Source organism: Lagenorhynchus albirostris, chromosome 19, assembly GCF_949774975.1.
Source record: "Lagenorhynchus albirostris chromosome 19, mLagAlb1.1, whole genome shotgun sequence".
Taxonomy (NCBI): Eukaryota; Metazoa; Chordata; class Mammalia; order Artiodactyla; family Delphinidae; genus Lagenorhynchus; species Lagenorhynchus albirostris.
In genome coordinates, this window is record NC_083113.1 from 2,185,358 (window position 1) to 2,206,856 (window position 21,499).

A 21,499-nucleotide genomic window follows, 5' to 3' on the forward strand; every position below is an offset into this window, starting at 1 on the left:
CCAGAAATAAACCCACTGGTCTGTAAGGAATGGTCGAGAGACCCCAGCAAGAACACGCACATCTCTGGTGTGTTAGCTGAAGACAAAAGCTGCTAGGGACCTAGAGCAGTGAAAGGACAGCCACCCTAACAACAAAGAAAAGACCTAGAATATGGAACATCATGACCCTAAAAGAGGACACTGGACTCCTTCCCCACCCCACACAAGACTAAAAGTCACAATATTCCTCCCCATTTTTGCTCTGCTGGGGCCTCTGAGACAGACCTCCCTGCCCCCGGTAACCCCAACCAGCAGCCTGTCAGGAAACATCCCCCCGCCCCGCCATTTCCTCACCTTTCCCCAGCAGGCCAGTCGTCCCAGCAGGTCTAGAGGAAACCTAGCTAACCTCCATGTGGATGCAGCTCTGCATTTTCCCAAAGCCAAAGCCAAAGCCAAAGCCCTGGCCTGCCCTGGAGAGACCTAACGCCCGTGAGCTGTGCGCAAGGCCAAGCCTGTGGGCAGAGGAGGAAGATCCCGCACTGGTGAGAGAGGCTGGTTTGTCACCCTCTGCTGGCCAACCGGGAAAATGCAGGGGGCACCCACTCCCACTACAGTGGAGGCTGAATGTTTTGCAGGCAGTCCCGCTCAACGCACCACACTCTCCAGGTTCCAAGGGATGGAGGCCAATATCCCAGGACTTCTGGAACCCTAATCATAGCACAGTTAGGAACCATGTGCCGTGAAACGAATGTAGGCACAGACTTTATGACTCGCACTGAAAGTCACTCCAGATTGTCTGCAGGCAAACTGAACATATACGAAACCATAAAAAATTACAGAGGATCACAGAGGAGAATATCAACACGGCAACGGGTCTCGTCATGTCCATCTTGAGCTGTGATTTTCAACACACATCGTGAAGAGCCCTCACACGAGAGGAACCAAAGTTTAACAATTACTTTATTAAATGAAAATTTCTCCATGCTGACATACCTTATGCCGAAAGCCAGAAAACAAGCCACAAACTGGAAGAAAAAACGTATTTGTCAAACACAAATCAAAGATAAAGAAGTTTTCCTCAGAGTAGACAAAGAACTAGAAAACAAAAGCTCCATTCAAGGTAAGTCGAGATCTGAAGAGATACCGGGCCAATGAAGATATACAGATAATACATAAGTGGACAGAAATATGATCCAGATCGGGCCTTATGAGGAATGCAAAATTACAACCACAAGACAGCACTACACACCTCTGAGTCCTGCTAACATCCCAAAATGACGATACCCATCACTGGAGGATGAGGAACAACAGCAACTCTCCTTGCTGATGAAATGCAGATAATGGCCCCTGGAGACACCACTGGGCACCATGGGCCAAAGCCAAAATATGCTAACAGCTGCAGACCACCTGGTAGGCCTCCAAGCTTTCATGCAGTTGCTTTGAAACCTGTATACAAACAAAAATAAAAACGATGTTTTGCTCAGAAGTTTCACTCATGCTGTCTACACCTTAAAGGAATCAAGAGGTCTTCAATACATGTGTGCCTCTGCAAAGGGGAGGGGGGTGTATATATCAGCAAAGGGGAGCAGAAAAGAACACCCCGAAATATGGAATGTCAACAGACCCCTTAGCTCTACCAGAGTTATTAAAAAAAAAATCCCTCAAGATTGAAGGCTCAGACCTACCACTTTCAAATGTTCTGTACACAGCCCCTGGGAAATGAAACACGGTGAAAGTGGCATGAGGATATATACTGAGATGAATGGAATTGAAAGGTGATCCCAGAAATAAATCCATTGCTCTGTGGGGAAGAGTCGAGAGACCCCAGGAAGAACACACACGTCCCTGGTGTGCTAGAATATGGAACATCATGACCCTAAAAGAGGACACCAGACTCCTTTCCCACCCCACAAAAGACTGACTAAAATTCACAATTTTCCTCCCCCATTTATTCCTCTGCTGGGACCTCTGAGATGGACCTCCCTGCCCCTTGTATCCCCAACCAGCAGCCCCCATCAGGAAACATCTTCCCCTCATTTCCTCATCTTTCCCTACCAGGCCAGCACCTCCCAGCAGGTCCAGAGAAAACTTAGCTACCCTCCATGTGGATGCAGCTCCACATTTTCCCAAAGAAATTCGACACGGCCATGTGTCTGGTCACGTCAGTCACGAGCTGTAATTTTCCACACACACCCTGAAGAGCCCTCACACAAGAGGAAACAAAAAGCAACAGCACATACTTTATTAAATGAACATTTCTCCTCTCTGACATACTTTAATCTGAAAACCAAAAGTGCAGCTACAAAAAAATGGAGGTAATGAATACAAAAAAAAAAAAAGAAAACCTTGAAACTGGCAGAGAAAAATATTTGCTGAATACACATGGGATAAAGAATATTTACTCACATAAGATATAGAACTAGAAAAACATCAACTACACTCAAAATACATAAACATCTGAATAGACAGGATGGGCAACACCCACAGATCCGGGGAAAGGGCCAAAGAGTGTCTGCTTTTTGACTGTGTGCTCCTGTGCAGAAGATAGTGACAAAGCTGCCAGACAGGGCCAGAATGTGCGAAAGAGTCTGGGGCATTGATGCCATGGATTCAGTGGACTCCCCAATTTCGTGAACATCTTTCCAGGACAGTTAAGAGCACAGATGGGCACTCACTAGGCAGGGATACGTTTCAGTGGTCGGCCATGCAGTGATTCAATTGGAGGTAGTAAGCCTGGATGTAGAGGGTCCTGTTGGGAAACTCCTGGGATATTCCTGTAAGAAAAAGTTGAGTCCTGCGCCAGGGCAATTGTTGTGAGGCTGGGTCATTGGGGAGAGGCAGTACAGATATTCTAGTGACAGAATCAAGTACTGGGAGTTAGTTGTAGGAGGGATGGCAAGGAAGGAGTCCCGTCTATACTCAGATTTCTGGCTCAGACAACTGGACTTAACACTGCACCAGCTGGCACACTGTAAGTAGATGGGTCACGAAGCAGGTGCACACAGATAATGAGCAGTTCAGTGATGGGTGTCAGACACGTTGTGAAAGCCCCGGTGGAATAAAAGTGTGCTCGTCTGAACTCTGACTCCTGGTTCATTCTGCCTGCCCAGTTTTGTACATCACACCTTGTCAGTTTTAAACACACATCCTTTTTCACTTCTCTGAAATCAGGATTTTTTTAAATGACTGTGTGACATGGTTTAGTGGGCAGTGTACTTCTTTAGAGGTACATAAAATAGTGATTCTTCTTATAATGGACGAAATCTTGGCTTTGGTGAAATACAATAATGTCTATCAAACTCAGAAGAAAATAATACATGAATGTCTCTCCTTATGTCCTGAATTTTACCGTGTTCCAAAATGATCTGAAGTACCCTTTCAAAGTAAAGCTCGTAGGACAGGACAATTTCTGTAGAAAGACAAAATCCCTGCCTGGGATCAAATATTGGAAGGAATCCTCAGAAGGCTCTTCTCTCTCACAGGAGGGGTTATTGGGAGACTGTGTTTACAGCTCAAATAAAAACAACAGAATGGGAATTCCCTGATGGTCCAGTGGTTAAGAGTTGGTCTTTTCACACTTTCACTGCTGTGGCCCGGCTTCAATCCGTGGTTGGGGAACTAAGATCCCAGAAGGCTTTTGGCACAGCCAAAATAAAAACAAAAAACACAGAAGGACAAACAAGCTTCCAGAAACTCCCAATCCTAAGAACTAAAACCCAAACCAGGAGACAGAATAATCTAGAAAAAAAAATAACAGGAATAAATTGACTTTCAGACAGCACAGAGATGGGTGTGGCCTGGAGATATCAGGAATGGCATTTTTTAAAAAGAGTGGATTTGGTGGGGACTTAAGGGCTTCATTGCTGCTCTTCCCAAAAAGAATATGATGAAAGACAAGGCCCATTAATATCTTAGCGATACTGTTCAAGGGCTTCATACAGCTTCACTGAAGAACTGAAAAAACATCTCCTGGGACAAATAAAACATTCTGAAAGAACAGTCTGTGTGCCTTCTAGACTGTTCTGTGACACAGCACACAGCTGGGTCCACACTCATTTTGGGAGAAGCCAGGCTCCTGCCACATGCAGGAAGCAGAGCCTCTGACTCACTGAAAGTAGTGAGTCCTTCCACATTGGGGTTCACAATGCAGACCATGTGGCTGCCTACCTCCTCCACACAGTAGCAAAACAAGGGCTCCAAGACATCAGCATCTGAAACCCCAAGGGCCTTACTTCAACTATCTTCTGAAACTTTGCATCTCCCCACCCATCACTGAATGCAAAGTCACCCCTTTCCTTTCCACAGCTCTGACCTTTTCCAGCTTCTGTAACCAGGCTCTACCTGGGTCTAATAAGAATAGCAATAGGACTTCCCTGGTGGTACAGTGGTTAAGAATCCACCTGCCAATTCAGGGGACATGGGTTCAAGCCCTGGTCCAAGAAGATCCCAAACGCCGCGGAGCAACTAAGCCCATGTGCCACAACTACTGAGCCTGCACTCTAGAGTCCATGAGCCACAACTACTGAGCCTGCAAGCTACAACTACTGAAGCCTGCATGCCTAGAGCCTGTGCTCCACAAGAGAAGCCACCACAATGAGAAGCCCACACACCGCAACAAAGAGTAGCCCCCGCTCACCGCAACTAGAGAAGCCTGTGTGCAGCAACAAACACCAAACAGCCAAAAATAAATATAAATAAATAAAACAAGAATAACAATAAGTATGGAAGTGTTCATACTAACAGCTACAATTTTTGAGAACCTGCCATGTGCCATGCTTTGTTTATATGCTCTCATTTAATTCTCACACAAATTCCTTGGGAGCATGAATCCCATTTTCTTAATGAAATCCTGTGAAGGACAGTGAAGGCAGAAAAACATGGTTCCTATGTATCCGTTTAAAGAAAAATATCTTCTTTAAGTCAGAAGGGGGGGAGGTGGTATATTAGTATTTGTTATGTTATTCTTTATACGTCTATGCTTCCACAGCCAATTTCTTTTCATTAATAGAAAAATGAGCCTGAAGTTTACCACTCAGCCTAAAAACACCACCACTACAAACACCAAGAGAATAGCAGGAAGAGGTGCTGCTGGCCTCTTGTACCCCCACACCCAGAGATGCCTTCACCTGGTTTATTTTGACTACTTAAAGGCTACACCTGAGGGAGAAACAGAGAAATAATAAGCAAAAGGACCAGATTCAGGAAACTCTTGTTTTACAGATCCATGTGGCCAGAGGTCTTTAAATTGTTAGGCACAAACTCTTATTAAAAATAATGGTTCCAGAGAAGGACGTCAGCTCACCTCCTCTCACAAAAACACCAAAATCACAACTAACTGCTATGATCACCACACAGCAAATCACAACAAAAAAACAATGGAACCTACCAAAAAAATTATGCTACATCCAAAGACACAGAAGAAACCACAATGAGATGGTAGGAGGGGCTCAATTGTGATAAAAATCCAATCCCATACCCACCAGGTGGGCAAAGCACAAACTGGAAAATAATAATATCACAGAGGTTCCCCCACAGCAGTGAAAGTTCTGAGCTCCACATCAGGCTCCCCAGCCTGGAGGTGTGGCATCTGGAGGAGGAGCCCCCAGAGTATCTGGCTTTAAAGACCAGTGGGGCTTGATCGCAGGAACTCCACAGGACTTTGGGAAACAGAAACTCCACTCTTGGAGAGAGCATACAAGGTCTTGTGTGCATCAGGACCCGGGGGAAAAAGCAGTGACCTCATAGGAGCCTAGGCCAGACCTACCTGGTGGTATTGGAGAGTCTCCTATAGAGGTGGGAGGTGACTGTGGCTCAATGCAGGGACAAAGACACTGGTGGTGGTAGTTCTGGGGAATTCTCATTGGTGTGAGCCCTCCTGAAGGCCACTGTTTTCTCACCAAGACCTGGCCCTACCCAACCTACAGGCTCCAGTGCTGGGACTCCTCAGACCAAACCAACAGGGCAGGAACACATCTGCACCCATCAGCAGATAGGCTGCCTAAAGTCTTCCTGAGCTCACTGCTTCCCACTAAAGACACCCCTTGACACAGCCCTGGCCACCAGAGGGACAAGACCCAGATCCAACCACCAGTGGGCACGAACCAGTTCCACCCACCAGAAAGCCTGCACAAGCTTCTTAGACCAGCCTCATCCTCTAAGGGGTAGACACAAGAAGCAAGAAGAACTACAACCATGCAGCCTGCAGGACGTAAACTGCAATCACAGAAAGTTAGACAAAATGAGATGGCAGAGGAATATATCCCAAACGAAGGAACAAGATAAAGCCCCAGAAGAACAAGTGAAGTGGAGATAGTCAATCTACCCAAAAAAGTGTTCAGAGTAAAGACAGTAAAGATGATCCAAGATCTTACAAAAACAATGGAGGCACAGACTGAGAAGACAAAAGAAATGATTAACAAAGAGCTAGAAGATCTAAAAAAACAGAGATGAACAATAAGATAACTAAAATTAAAAATACACTAGACAAAATCGACAGCAGAATAAATGAGTCAGAAGAAAGGCTAAGTGAGCTGGAAGACAGAATGGTGGAAATCCCTGCCATGGAACAGAATAAAGAAAAAGAAATGAAAAGAAATGAGGACAGTATAAAAGACCTCTGGGACAACATTAAACACACCAACATTCACATTGTAGGGTTCCCAGAAGGAGAAGAGAGAAAGGACCTGAGAAAATATTTGAAAAGATAATAGCTGAAAACTTCCCTAACATGGGAAAGGAAGCAGTCACCCAACTCCAGGAAGCACAGAGAGCCCCAGTCAAGATAAACCGAAGGAGGAACATGCTGAGACACATAGTAGTCAAACTGACAAAAATTAAAGAAAAAGACAAAAAATTAAAAGCAACAGGGAAAAGCAACAAATAACATACAATGGAATTCCTATAAGGTATCAGCTAATTTTTCAACGGAAATTCTGCAGGCCAGAAGGCAGTGGAACCATATACTGAAAGTGATGAAAGGGAAGAACCTACAACCAAGAATACCCAACAATCTCATTCAGATTTGAAGGAGAAATCAAAAGCTTTACAGACAAGCAAAAGATAAGAGAATTCAGCAGCACCAGACCAGCTTTGCAACAAATGCTAAAGGAACTTCTCTAGGTGGAGAAAAAAAGAAAAAAAAAGAGGGCTTCCCTGGTGGCACAGTGGTTGAGAGTCTGCCTGCCGATGCAGGGGATGCGGGTTCATGCCCCTGTCTGGGAGGATCCCACATGCCGTGGAGCGGCTGGGCCTGTGAGCCATGGCCACTGAGCCCGTGTGTCTGGAGCCTGTGCTCCGCAACGGGAGAGGCCACAACAGTGAGAGGCCCGTGTACCGCAAAAAAAAAAAAAAAAAAAAAAAAAAAAAGGAAAGAAAAGAAAAAGGCCACAACTAGAAACAAGAAAATTACAAATGGAAAAACTCACGGGTAAAGGCAAACATACAGACAAAGTAGGAAAGCAACCAAACACAAATATGATATCAAAACCAGCAATCAGGGCTTCCCTGGTGGCGCAGTGGTTGGGAGTCCACCTGCCAATGCAGGGGACACGGGTTCGGGCCCTGGTCCGGGAGGATCCCACATGCTGCGGAGCAACTGGGCCCATGTGCCACGACTACTGAGCCTGTGCTCTAGAGCCCATGAGCCACAACTACTGAGCCTGCGTGCTGCAACTACTGAAGCCCACACACCTAGAGCCTGTGCTCTGCAATGAGAGGCCACTGCAATGAGGAGCCCACACACCACAACGAAGAGTAGTCCCTGCTCACTGCAACTAGAGAAAGCCTCGGTGCAGCAACGAAGACCCAACACAGCCAAAAATAAAAATAAATAAAATAAATAAATTTATAAAAAACAAAACAAAACAAAACAAAAACCCCAGCAATCATGAGGAGAGTACAAACGCAGGATACTGGAGATGCATTTGAAATTAAAAGAGCAGCAAGTTAAAATAATCTTGTTTATATAGACTGCTATATCAAATCTCATGGTAATCACAAACCAAAAATCTACAATAGAGACACACACCAAAAAAAAAAAAAGGAATCCAAACACAACATTAAAGTTAGTCATCAAATCACAAGAGAAGAGGGAGTTCCCTGACTATCCAGTGGTTAGGACTCAGCGCTTTCACTCCTGTGGGCCTAGGTTCAATCTCTGGTCAGTGAACTAAGATCCTGCAAGCCACACAGGACTGTCAAAAAAAAGAAAAGATGTCTCAGTAAATCAGAAGAGAAGAGAACAAAAGAGGAAAGGGAGAAAAAAGACCTACAAAAATAAATCAAAAACAATTAACAAAACAGCAATAAGAACATACATATTGATAATTACCTTAAATGTAAATGGATTAAATGCTCCAACCAAAAGACATAGACTGGCTGAATGGATCTAAAAACAAGACCAGTATATATGTTGTCTATAAGAGAGCCACTTCAGATCTAGGGACACCTACAGACTGAAAGTGAGGAGATTGAAAAAGGTATTCCATGCAAATGGAAATCAAAAGAAAGCTGGAATAGCAATACTCATATCAGACAAAACAGATGTTAAAATAAAGACTGTTACAAGAGTCAAAAGGACACCACATAATGATCAAGGGATCAATCAAGAAGAAGATATAACAACTGTAAATATATATGCACTCAACATAGGAGCACCTCAGTATATAAGGAAAATACTAACAGCCATAAAAGAGAAATCAACAGTAACACAATAGTGGGGGAGTTTAACAGCCCAATTTCATCAATGGACAGATCACCCATACAGTAAATCAGTAAGGAAACACAGGCCTTAAATGACACATTAGACCAGATGGACTTAATTGATATTTATAAAGCATTCCAACCACAAGCAGCAGAATACACATTCTTTTCAAATGCACATGGAACGTTCTCCAGGATTAATAATATGGTGGGCCACAAAGCAAGCCTTGGTAAACTTAAGAAAATTGAAATCATATCAAGCATCTTTTCCAATCACAACATTATAAGATCAGAAATCCACTACAAGAAAAAAACTGTAAAAACCACAAACACGTGGAAGCTAAACAATATGCTACTAAACAACCAATGGATCACTGAAGAAATCAAAAAGGAAATCAAAAAATACCTAGAGACAGAGAATTCCCTGGTGGTCCAGTGGTTAGGACTCCACGCTTTCACTGTCAAGGGCCTGGGTTCAATCCCTGGTCAGTGAACTAAGATAGCACAAGCTGCACAGTGCAGCAAAGAAAGAAACAAAGAAAACAACTAGGCAGAAATGAAAAAAGAAAGAACGAAAGCATGAAGATCCAAAACCTATGGGATGCAGCAAAAGCAATTCTAAGAGGGAAGTTTATAGCAATACAATCTTACCTCTGGAAACAAGAAAAATCTCAATCTAACCTTATACCTAATGGAACTAGAGAAAGAACAAAACGAAAAGTTAGTAGAAGGAAAAGAAATCATAAAGATCAGAGCAGAAAGACATGAATTAGAGACAAAAAAAAATTGAAAAGATCAAAGAAACCAAAAGCTGGTTCTTTGAAATGATAAACGAAATGTATAAACCTCTAGCCAGACTCATCAAGAAAAAAGGGGAGGGCTTCCCTGGTGGTGCAGTGGTTAAGAGTCTGCCTGCTAATGCAAGGGACACGGGTTCGAGCCGTGGTCTGGGAGGATCCCGCATGCCATGGAGCAACTGGGCCACAACTGCTGAGCCTGCACATCTGGAGCCTGTGCTCTGCAGCGGGAGAGGCCGCCATAGTGAGAGGCCTGCGCACCGCGATGAAGAGTGGCCCCCGCTTGCCACAACTAGAGAAAGCCCTCGCACAGAGATGAAGACCCAACACAGCAAAAATAAAATAAATTAATTAATAAACTCCTACCCCCAACATCTTTAAAAAAAAAAGAAAAAAGGGGAGAGGGCCCAAATCAGTAAAATCAGAAATGAAAAAGGAGAAATTAAACTGAAACCATGAAAATACAAAGGATCATAAGAGGCTACTACAAACAACTATATGCCAATAAAATGGACAACATAGAAGAAATGGACAAATTCTTAGAAAGTTACAATCTCCCAAGAACCAGGAAGAAATAGAAAATGTGAACAGAGCAGTTACCAGTAAGGAAATTCAATCACTAGTGGGTTTTTTGGGGTTTTTTTTGTGGTACGCGGGCCTCTCACTGTTGTGGCCTCTCCCGTTGCGGAGCACAGGCTCTGGACGCGCAGGCTCAGCGGCCATAGCTCACGGGCCCAGCCGCTCCGCGGCATGTGGGATCTTCCCAGATCAGGGCATGAACCCGTGTCCCCTGCATCGGCAGGCGGACTCCCAACCACTGTGCCACCAGGGAAGCCCCAATCACTAGTTTTAAAACTACCAGAAAACCAAAGTCCAAGACCAGATGGCTTCACAGGTGAATTCTCCCAAAAAGTTAGAGAAGAGTTAACACCTATCCTTCTCAAACTATTCCCAAAAAATTGCGGAGGAAAGAATGCTTCCAAACTCATTCTACCAGGCAAGCATCACCCTGCTAGCAAAACCAAAGGTATCACAAAAAAGGAAAATTACAGGTCAATATCACTGATGAACATAGATGCAAATATCCTCAACAAAATATCAGCAAATTGAATCCAACAATACATCAAAAGGATCATACACCATGATCAAATGGAATTTATCCCAGGGATGGAAGGATTTTTCAATATCCACAAATCAATGTGATATACCAAATTGACAATTAAAGAATAAAAACATTTCATTTTAATAGATGCAGAGAAAGCTTTTGACAAAATTTTACATCCATTTATGATAAAAACTCTCCAGAAAGTGGGCATAAAGTGAACATAACTCAACATAATAAAGGCCATATATAAGCCCACAGATAACATCATACTCAATGGTGAAAAACTAAAAGCATTTCCTCTAATATGAGGAACAAGACAAGGATGCCCACTCTTGTCACTTTTGTTTAACATAGTATTGGAAGTTCTTGCCACAGAAATCAGAAGAAAACGAAATAAAAGGAATCCAAATGGAAAGGAAGAAGTAAAACTGTCAGTGTTTGCAGATGATGTACTATACATTGAAAACAGTTTAAACCACACATATTTAAAATCTACCTTTTGATCGATTGATGCATGCTTACAACCCTGAAACCATGTTTCCCCCTGCCTTTTAAAATTTATCCTTCTCAGCATATAAAATTACTGATACAAGGACATATATATTTTTGTTATGAAAAAAAGACTGTTATGAAAAAAAGAAAGAGACTGTAATGAAACCAGATGAATCCAACCCCATCTCCCATCAGTTCATGGCCATTCTTATTTCATCTTTCCCCGTTTACACCAGTGCCTTAGTTTACCACAGTCTCTCCCTTATTCACAGATTTGCTTTTTGGGGTTTCAGTGACCCAAGGTCAACTAAGGTCTGAAAATATTAAATGGAGAACTCCAGAAATAAGTCATGAGTTTTAAATTGCGTGCCTTTCTATATGCTGCAATCTCTCACCGCCCTCTTCGTCCCACCCACAGCATGAATCATCCCATTGTCCAGTGAATCCACATAGGCATCGCATCATCTCACATCATCACAAAAAGGGCGACTACAGTACAATAAGCTATTTTGAGAGAGGGAGACACCACATTCACTTAACTTTTATTACAGCTATTGTTATAATCTTTATCATAGGTATGCATGTATAGGAAAAAACATAGTACATATAGGGTTTGGTACTATCTGTAGTTTCAGGCATCTACTTGGAGGTCTTGGAACGCATCTGCTGCACATAAGGGGGAACTACTGTACTAATTCCAGACATGGTATCATTTAATGCATAATCTCTTCAGAATGGATTTTTCATAACACAATAGTTATCAGAAAAATATAAACATTGTATCAATGCTGAATTGTCTCAAAAATGTGTTTGTTTCTTAAGTCAAATTAGTTGCAATCAGAATCCAAAATATATCCTTACAGGGTTCAGTAGCTGTGTCTCACAGATCTCTTAACATGTGGGGTCCACTTATCTTTTAAAATTCTTATTTGTTTCTCATAATTTGCTGTCATTGGTTCATCAGAATTTGGCACATGCAAGATGGGTCTTAATGAGTCTCTAATACTGTTTAACTGGTCACCCTCCCCCCATATATCCTGTATACTAGATGTTGATGAGATGGGTGATGAAGTTTGATCCCTGCAGACAGGTGCCTGATGATGACTGTTAGGGAAGTAAAAACAAAAATCTCTCCCAACCTGGTAATCCTTTCCACAATGGTAGTAGAGACAGAAAACCACTTTTATTATTGAATAAGCATAAAGCAAAGTACTCGTGCATCACAGGCAATCCACCAGGAAACTGCAAAGACAGAAAAAACCTAAATCCCCTATTTATCCAAACAGATACAACCCACTGCATATGTATATTCAAGATAAACAATACCTAGTCCTCAAGTAAGAGGAGTTGACAGTACCATTTGTCACACAGAGTCCTAATTTTACCTGGTAGTTGGGGTGACTATCTGTGTTTGCTTATCGGTTTTAGCCACAGGAAACACAAACTTCTCATCTTTGTAATAGGAGGTAGTTTTTTAAGTTGGAGCACAGCATCCACTAAGATGAGACTCCTATCCTCGTACAAGAACTGATAAATGAGCTAACTCCCTGATGTCTGCAGTTTGAGGAGAAAGCAGGTTCTTGAGAAAGACATTTCTGAATCCTAAAACTGGAAGAAAAGAAAAGACCAGCTGAAAAAAGGCCTCTCTAGTCTTCAAAGACATGCATTTTAAAAGAGATGAGACAGTTCCTGCAAGTTTTCTAAGGTAAATGGTCTAAGGGAGAGGAACAAAATCTCATTCCCCATTTTCAACAGGGAGAAGTAAATCTCTTGTTTTTTACGTGTGTATTTGTCAAATAAAATAATTTGTATGTGACACACCTAGAAACACAAATATTGTGACTGTGTTTTGCTACCACACCATAACACAGCCTGGAAACAAACGTTTCAGGTGTTGGATATGACCTGCCTATATATATCTGGGGACACAGTGTAACAAGTGTGGGACACTGTCATCCTGTGATATGTGAATGATGCAGGATTTACAAGACAGGCCAGACTTCATCTAGCCCATTCAGGGAATGGTGGTCAAGTTTAGTTCCCCAAGAGAGAGGAGGAATATTCTTAGGGATTAGCAGTCATTGGTTTGCTTTTTACCTAGTGTTGGGGAGGACCAAATTCACCAGCTGGAGGGAGTGAGAAGAAGAACCATGGGGACAGGGACAGGGGAGCGTTACAGTAGACATTCTTAGTCCTTAGCATCTCTTCCAATGTCCACAACAGTGACAGCTGAGTAATGGGGCACTGATTGGAGAAGATGCCCTGAGGTGATGTTAGTAGGAAGACCAACAGCCTTGGGATGACTCACATGTGGCAGCAAGGGCCAGTCATGTGTTTGGGGTGACACCTGGGGAAGGTGCTGCATGCCTGTGGGGGTGGGGAGCCATGTCAGAGGGAAGACCATGTAAAGACAGAGGAAGAGGACAGCTATTTACAAGCCTCCAAAGAAACCACTGTTAACCTCTTGATCCCAGACTTCTACCCTCTGGAATTGTGAGGAAATAATTTTCTGTTGTTTAAAGCACCCAGGCTATGATGCCATGTTTTGTCAACCTTAGCAAATTAACACAGAGACCATCAGCATTTGGGAGAGGATCTGCAGGGCAACAGGGAAGAGGTTGAGAAGGCTTCTAAGAGGAGCCCGAGGGAATAAGGAGAGGTTTCTTGGGGTGGAAACAGGCCAGAGGGAAGGGGGAACACAGTGGGTGAGCCTGCGATTGATTTTTGCATCCCCACCTCTGCCGGGGTCACAGTAAGAGATACCCCCTCCAGTCCCACACATTGTCAGTTTCCCCCAGTGCAAAATGGGGCTAATGATGGAGCTGCCTCAGGGGCTCTGGGAAGATGCATAGGGCCAGGCCCATAGTAAGGCCCCCAAGGAGGTAGCTGTTGGGAGTCCTGATACCCTGGAGAGTGGTGGCAGTGCCCTTGGGGAGGCTGCAACAACAGGAGAGAGTTCCAGGGGCTGAGGGGCCCCAGCCCATCAGGGGGCTCTTCCCATAGCAGCTCTGATCCCTACTTGGGGTCCTACCTGGCAGCTACACCTGTGTCTTTAGCCAGCAGGGAAATGCCCAGGGCACCTGTATACATAGGAGGCACCCTGAGATACTTCTGCCACAGGGGTTCAGGTCTCTGCTCTGCCTCTTCCCAGCCACAGGACTGTCCCCTGGTTCTGGACACTCAGTTTCCCTGCCTGTGGAATGGGTATGCTACAAAAGAAAAACAGACTCACAGACATAGAGAATACACATGTAGTTGCCAAGGTGGAGGGCGGGTAGTAGAGGGAAGGATTGGGGGTATGGGATTAGCAGAGGCAAACTATTATATAAAGGATGGATAAACAACATGGTCCTATTATATAGCACAGGGAACTATACTCAATATCCTGTGACAAACCACAATAGAAAGGAATATGAATAAGATTACACACATATATATAACTGAGTCACTTTGCTGCACAGAAGAAATTAACACAGTGTAAATCAACTATATTTCAATAAAATAAAAAAACCCAAAAAACAAACAGGAAGCAAAATGCTGGAGGCCGCTCAAAACAGGAAACAAAATCCTAGAGGACAGAAGCCGGCAATAGAGGACACCAAAATAAACTAGAACTTCTACCAACATGGGTGGCTTAGGTACAGGAGGACTCACCACCACGATCTGGGATCACCAAGGAGATGATTGATAAAGCATAACAGACTCTTGCAGGCACCTTAACTGAATCCAAGGCAGTGTTAGATAAGAGTTGGTGAGGGCTTTTGCAGGTCGCTCTTCTGACACCATGTAATGCCAACCAAAACACAATATAGGAGGCTGCAAATAAGAGTTTAGGGACTTCCCTGGTGGCACAGTGGTTAAGAATCCACCTGCCAATGCAGGGGACATGGGTTCAAGTCCTGGTCTGGGAAGATCCCACATGCCGCGGAGCAACTAAGTCCATGTGCCACAACTACTGAGGCTGCAACCCACAGCTACTGAAGTCCGCGTGCCTACAGCCCATGCTGTGCAACAAGACAAGCTACTACGAGAAACCCATGCACCGCAGTGAAGAATAGCCCCCACTCACCACAACCAGAGAAAGCCCGCGCGCAACAACGAAAACCCAACATAGCCAAAAAACCCAAACCAAACAAAAACGTTATACAAAAGGAAAAGTTTATTTGGAGTCTACAATTCAGGAGATACAGATTCAGGTAACCCCAAAAGATGTTCCAGGAGAAGAGAGTAAGGGGCTTACAAAGACAAAAAGCTCTGAGTTTGTTAAAGCTGCCTCTTGAGAATTGTGATTGAGTCTGATGCAATTTAGGAACTATTTGTCCTTAAGAAATCAGGATTTATTTTAGGGTTTTGGTCTGATAAGTAGACAGGCTGTCATGAGTTATTTTACGATGAGGGTTTGATAAGAATCTTGACTTTCTGGCAGATGTTCTGGATGGCCTCATTAGGACAATAAGAAGTCAAAAGATCAGATTCCATCCAGGCTGAGAGGTGCATAAGTCACACTTCCTTAATAGATTCCCGGCTCCATTTTAGACAGCCCTGAGCAATATCGGCTCCATTTTTATTTTCCTTTCACAATAGTCACCCCAATTGCCAGATAAATTTAGAAGAAGAACCATGTGTGACAAGTGGTACAGTCAAATTCTCTTGGCTATTTTTTTGTTTGTTTTCTGAGCCTATTTCTTACTTTTAGAGTAGACCTACTTTGATGGTTTTAAGATAAGGAATCAGATGGAAGTTTAAGAATCTGAGAGAGACCTGCCAAAGGATTATTCTGTTGCCTCTTTGCTCTGACGAAACCATATTTAAAATTAATCAAATATTATACATATAGTTTCAGTTCTGGGCAGCCATGAAAGTAGGCTGCTCAGTTTTTCCTTTACGATGTATCCTTCTCTGAGGAGTGCAGCTGGCCAACAACCCTCAGCTGTGCTGCCTTGGAAGCCACCACAGCATTCCAAAGGCCATTCTCAGCAAGCTATTCTCAGCCAGTGACTGAGCATGGCACGGGTACTAGAGCTAGGTGACTAGTTATTATCATCAAAATATGTATGTAATGAGTTGTACCTGCTTAGCTACATAAGGTGGAGTTTTTTTTCAGCCTTTGCAATTTCTTAGCATATGACCTGTGATACATATCAAACTCTGGTTTAATGCTTACTCGATAATAAAAGTGTTTTCTGTCACTACCACCTTTGAGGAGAGGATTTCTGAGTCCAGAGAGTTTATTTTTATTTACCCAATAGTCACCATCACACACTTTGCTGGGACCAAACTTCAATCACCTACCTAATTAATATCTACTGCACAGGATTATGGGGAAAGGGTGATCAGTTAAACAGTATCAGAGATTCAATAAACCACATCTATAATCTGCCTAATTCTGATAAACAAATAAGAATAAAAATGGCAAGTGAGACTTAAAGGTTAAGAGACTTAGTGCGACACAGTTACCAAAAACCCTAAGAATACATTTTGGATCCTGACCGTAATTAATCTGCCTTAAATACATTTTTGAGACATTTGAGAAAACTGAGCATACTTCCAAATACTTAAGTGTTTTCATTTTATGTGATAGTTATTAGAGTTATGAAGGAGCACTCAATTTCTAAAAATGCATCCTGAAGAGGTTATGCATTATATGTTATGTCTGGGATTAAAAGTAGAGTAATCCTCTAGCATATATGAAGATGAATGAAACAATGGCCAAGAAATGATAAATAATGGTGGCAGATTGGAAAGGGGTTCATCCAGTTTCCTAATACAATCTTTTCCATTTTTATGTATATTAGAAATAACAAATGATATGTCACTGTATCAGTAATTTTATATGTGGAGAAAGCTGAGTTAAAATAGGTAGAAAGAAAATTTTGGTTTCAGTTGTAAGCACGTGTCAAACCATTAAAATGTACATTTAAAATATGTGCAGTTTACTTTATGTAATTTTACCGCAATTGAACTGTTTAAAAATATATAAAAACTTCTAGGGCTTCCCTGGTGGCGCAGTGGTTGAGAGCCCGCCTGCCGATGCAGGGGACACGGGTTCATGCTCCGGTCCGGGAAGATCCCGCATGCTGCGGAGCGGCTGGGCCCGTGAGCCATGGCCGCTGAGCCTGCGCGTTCGGAGCCTGTGCTCCGCAACGGGAGAGGCCACAGTGGTGAGAGGCCTGCGTACTGCAAACAAACAAACAAACAAACAAAACCTTCTAACTTCTTAGTCATTTCACTACATTTTTCTTCTATGTTCTTGAAGCTTGTGGCTACTGTATCACTACAGTGGAAATAGAATATATTGGTGTGCTACTGTCAACTTTCAAACTCCATGTTCAGTGATATCACATTGGAAGTTTTAAATTGACGAAAGTGGGAATATTCACACTGGGGAAACTGCAAACAATACAAATCTTGGCTTGATTATGGAGAATATGTTAGTAATGCTGATTAAACTTTAAAAAGTATATGCTGTATGTGGCCACTGCACTGTTTACAGCAGAAAAAAGTTAGGAAATAGTATTTCAGAATTCAAAAATAATTATTTCTTATGGCTAGGAGTCACATCACTAAAGAATGAGGTTTCAAGTCTTCATTGTTTCATTATCTTATTTATTAATGAAGAGAGAAATAGTCAAAATTAATTATTTTTAAATGGACAAAAGCTATGAAAAGACATTTTACCAAAAGAGGACTTAAAAAATGAAAAAAATGCTCCACGTCATAAAACATCTGAGAAATGCAACTAAAACCACAGTGAGATACTGCTATACACTTATTAAAAGGGTCAAAAAGTCTTATTAAAAAACTTGGGACTAACCTGGCGGTCCAGTGGTAAACAATCTGCCTTCCAATGCAGGGGACACGGGTTCAACCCCTGGTTAGGGAATTAAGATCCCATGTGCTGTGGGGCAACTAAGCCCACATGCCACAACTAGAGTGCCCACACGACACAACTAGAGCGCCAGTGCGCCACCACTGCTGAGCCCATGCTCTCTGGAGCCTGTGCACCACAACTAGAGAGAAGCCCGTATGCTGCAACGAAGAGCCCACACACCGCAACAAAAGATCCCGCATGCCGTAATGAAGATCCCATGTGCCACAAACTAAGACCTGATGCAGCCAAATTAAAAAGAAAAAAAAAAGTTTAAAAAGACTAAACATATTGGCAATGATATGGAATAACTGGAAGTCCCAAACTCTTCTGGTAGGAATGCAAAAGGAAACAACCATTTCAGATCACACTGTAGAGTTCTTTAAAAAGTCATCCATTCACTAAGACTGAAACTCAGGCACTGCACCCTAAAGTATTAATAGAGGAAAAGTGAAACATAACCATGTATAGAATTATATTCAAAAGTCTGCAGCAATTTTACTTCCAACAGTCAAAAACTGGAAACAACTCAAATACGGATAAACAGATGAATAAACAAATAATGGTATATCCTCAGAACATCATACTTCTCGTCAATAAAAAAAGAATGAACTACTCACTGATGACTCTCAAAATAAACATGTCACATGAGGGTACCTGACGGGAAAAGAATAAACACTTTATGACTTTAATCATATAAAATTCTAGACAATGCAAACTTATCTATTGTAAAGAAAAATAAGTCAATGATTGACTAGAGGTCAGAGTAACATCAATAAAAGAAACAAGGTAAATATGAAGGTAGATAGGTTTATTATGGATGTGATGGTGGTTCCATGGATTTATATAAATGTCAAAACTTATCAAATTGTATATTTTAACCATGTGCATTTTATTGCATGTATTCATACCTTATTAAAGCTTAAAAATATTATCCAAAATAAAAATCTGGATTTCTTACTCTTTTTGTAAAATCCCCTATATTGACTTCACCACTTTCTGCCTCACACCCTGGGAGGGTCACCTTGCCTCAGTGGTCAAATATATAAGGAAGCAATGAAGACTGTTCCCACCTGATTCAACAGGAATACTGTCTGGGTCACAAAGTCCATTACTCGATGAAAAGATATCCCTTCTCTCTATTCTCATTTTTCTGTCTGGCACAGAAATGGCCTTGAGGAGGATAGCCCACAGAGGCTACAGAAATCCACAAAACCTTCAGATTATGTTCTCTTGTAATGCCCTTCTCAATTCAGGAGATCTGAGAATTTCTGTACATGCTCATCCTTCACAGCCACAGTGACTGGAACACTGTCATTGTGGATGCCCCTTTAAATGAGGCACATTCCAACCAGCTTGTAATAGTGTCCTCCACCCACTATTAATCCAATGTTTTCTGTAACAATTATCATTCCCCCTATAATCTTACAACCAGTGATGCTACACTGCAGAATTCTGCACATAAGGGCACATGGCTCTACTGCAGGACCTGGGAGAATATTTTCCTCACTAATGCTGAGCTCAAGGCAATATCCCCTGTGAACAAGACAACAATTTCATGTTACTCTCAGAAGCAAGGAAGATTGTCACAATTGCTCCTTCCCCAGGCTGACCTCTGAACCAAGAAAATATGGCACTCAGGCCACAAATTAGAACCAGAAAGCTCTGTAGTCTTTCCTTGGAAGCCTTGGGCAATAATGCAAACAAGGCCAAAATGGAGAGAGGTATAACTGCTATCATATTGTGCCCTTAAGGCACACAAAGCGTGGGATTCCCAACAAAAGCTGATCAGTCCTTTATGTTAGCAGAACCCGTGTTTTCAAATCATCCCCTACAGCGAATGGAACCTCAAGATTAAATGTGGCTTAAACAGTGAGACCTTTATAATTGCACAAACCAGAGCAATGGGAGGGAAGCTACTCCTGGATTGGTGACTTGATGGCTAGAAAATCCTATCATAGGAGTTATGTGGGGTAGAAAATCCCATCATAGGTGTTATGTGAGGCCAACAATATCCCTGAATAAGGTCGTCCATTTTTACAAGTCACAAGCAGAGTCCTTTGGGCCAAAAATGGGTCAGGTCAGTGACTTAACTCATCAAAGAAATGAGAAAGGAGTGAGTGCTCAGGCTTCTAACAATCCCTCCTGTGAATGGGAAAGACCAATGTTTCTTTCCCTGAACACCCTGGGGTGGGTGAATGCTGTACACTGTGAGTACCTGCCAGGTGGGAGAGGTGAAATGGCTTTGGCCACAGAAACTGTCAATGACAGAAATCTGGCAAGGGACCTGGGCAGGTTAAAAAGTACAGTGCAGCTCCCACATACCTGGGATGTTTGCAGATGTTTGGATGTATGAGGTTCAATTCAGATGGTACCACGATGAGGGATCTCAAGTGTTGACATACTGAAAAAGGAAACTGTACATCCCTGCACATGTAAGATGTTTTTTCCCTTCTGAAATCTGTGGTTCCAGAGTCAAAACCTTGGGCTAATGGCCTTATCGTATTCATTGCATTAACAAGGCCTTGATCCAGTGTAAACAGTCTAGTGTTTTAAGAGACTGGAGCTGTAGGTAAAGAATTCAGCATATTCCCCAAATTGTAAGGCCTTTTCTCACTGTGAACTCTCTGATGTGTGATGAGGTTAGAGCTTTGGCTAAAGGATTTCCCACATTCACTGCACTCATAAGGCCTTTCTCCAGTGTGAACTCTCTCATGTCTAATGAGATGGGAGCTTTTGCTAAATGATTTCCCACATTAGCTGCATGTGTAACATCTTCCTCTAGTGAGGACTCTCTGGTGCTGAACAAGTGTGTTTGCCACTGAAAGTTTCTGGGCAGTATCCCCATTTATAATGATTTTTTCCCCTTGGAAAGGGAGTCGCATGCTCAATTCCACTATTTGACTTCTCCCAGGTGCATGTGGCCTGTTGGTGAAGAAATCCTGAGTTGCCCAGGAAGTCCTTCCCAACATCCCCAAAGGTAAAGGGCTTCCTTGATACATAGAATTTTCAGCTGTTCACAAACAATGTTCTCCTCACATCACTTCTCAATTGTTTCTCTCCAGTGTGCTGCTTTTGGTGATGGAGGTTTGCTCTGAAATAGAATGGTTTCTCACACGTCCCACACGTGTAGTTTCTGCCCACAGCATGCTACCTGGTACTCAGCCAAGTGAAAAATGTCACTCAAGATCGGGCCACACATCTCATAGAGATTGGCCTTCTGGGGAGACAGACCTGCCTTAACAATTCTGATCTGTGAGCTTCCTTGATCAGAGATACTCTGCTCAGAAAGTGCCTCCTCATCCTCTTCTCCATGCCAACAACCTGAAAGCAGAGAAATGCTGGAGATGTACATGTTGACTCTGTGCAAGGAGAAATCCCCAATACAAATCTGTGTCTCACAAATCCAAGGATGAGTCCATGGGACTGTTTGCAAGACAAGGTGGTTGGGTTCAAGTTGAGGATGAGGCTGCTTAGCAGCACTGGGCCTTTAAAGATTACAGAATGGGGGAGGCCTCACAAGGTGAGGAACACAACCATGTGGAGTGACACAAAGAG

General features: G+C 42.7%; 1 protein-coding gene across 3 annotated transcripts in view; it reads right to left on the reverse strand.

Moving 5' to 3' along the window:
* LOC132509559 (zinc finger protein 552-like) overlaps nt 1-21,499 on the reverse strand; it is a 75,172-nt gene that overhangs the window by 48,690 nt on the left and 4,983 nt on the right. The window contains exons 3-4 of one of the 3 annotated variants that reach the window (XM_060130704.1): nt 21,176-21,265; nt 17,765-18,598 (exon numbers count right to left, since the gene is read on the reverse strand). The exons of the other annotated variants lie outside the window; for them this stretch is intronic. Of the exons in view, the coding sequence (XP_059986687.1) occupies nt 18,585-18,598; nt 21,176-21,265 (104 nt within the window). The 3' untranslated portion in view covers nt 17,765-18,584. Of the gene's footprint in view, nt 1-17,764; nt 18,599-21,175; nt 21,266-21,499 lie in introns of those variants that run through there. 3 annotated transcript variants of the gene reach the window in all.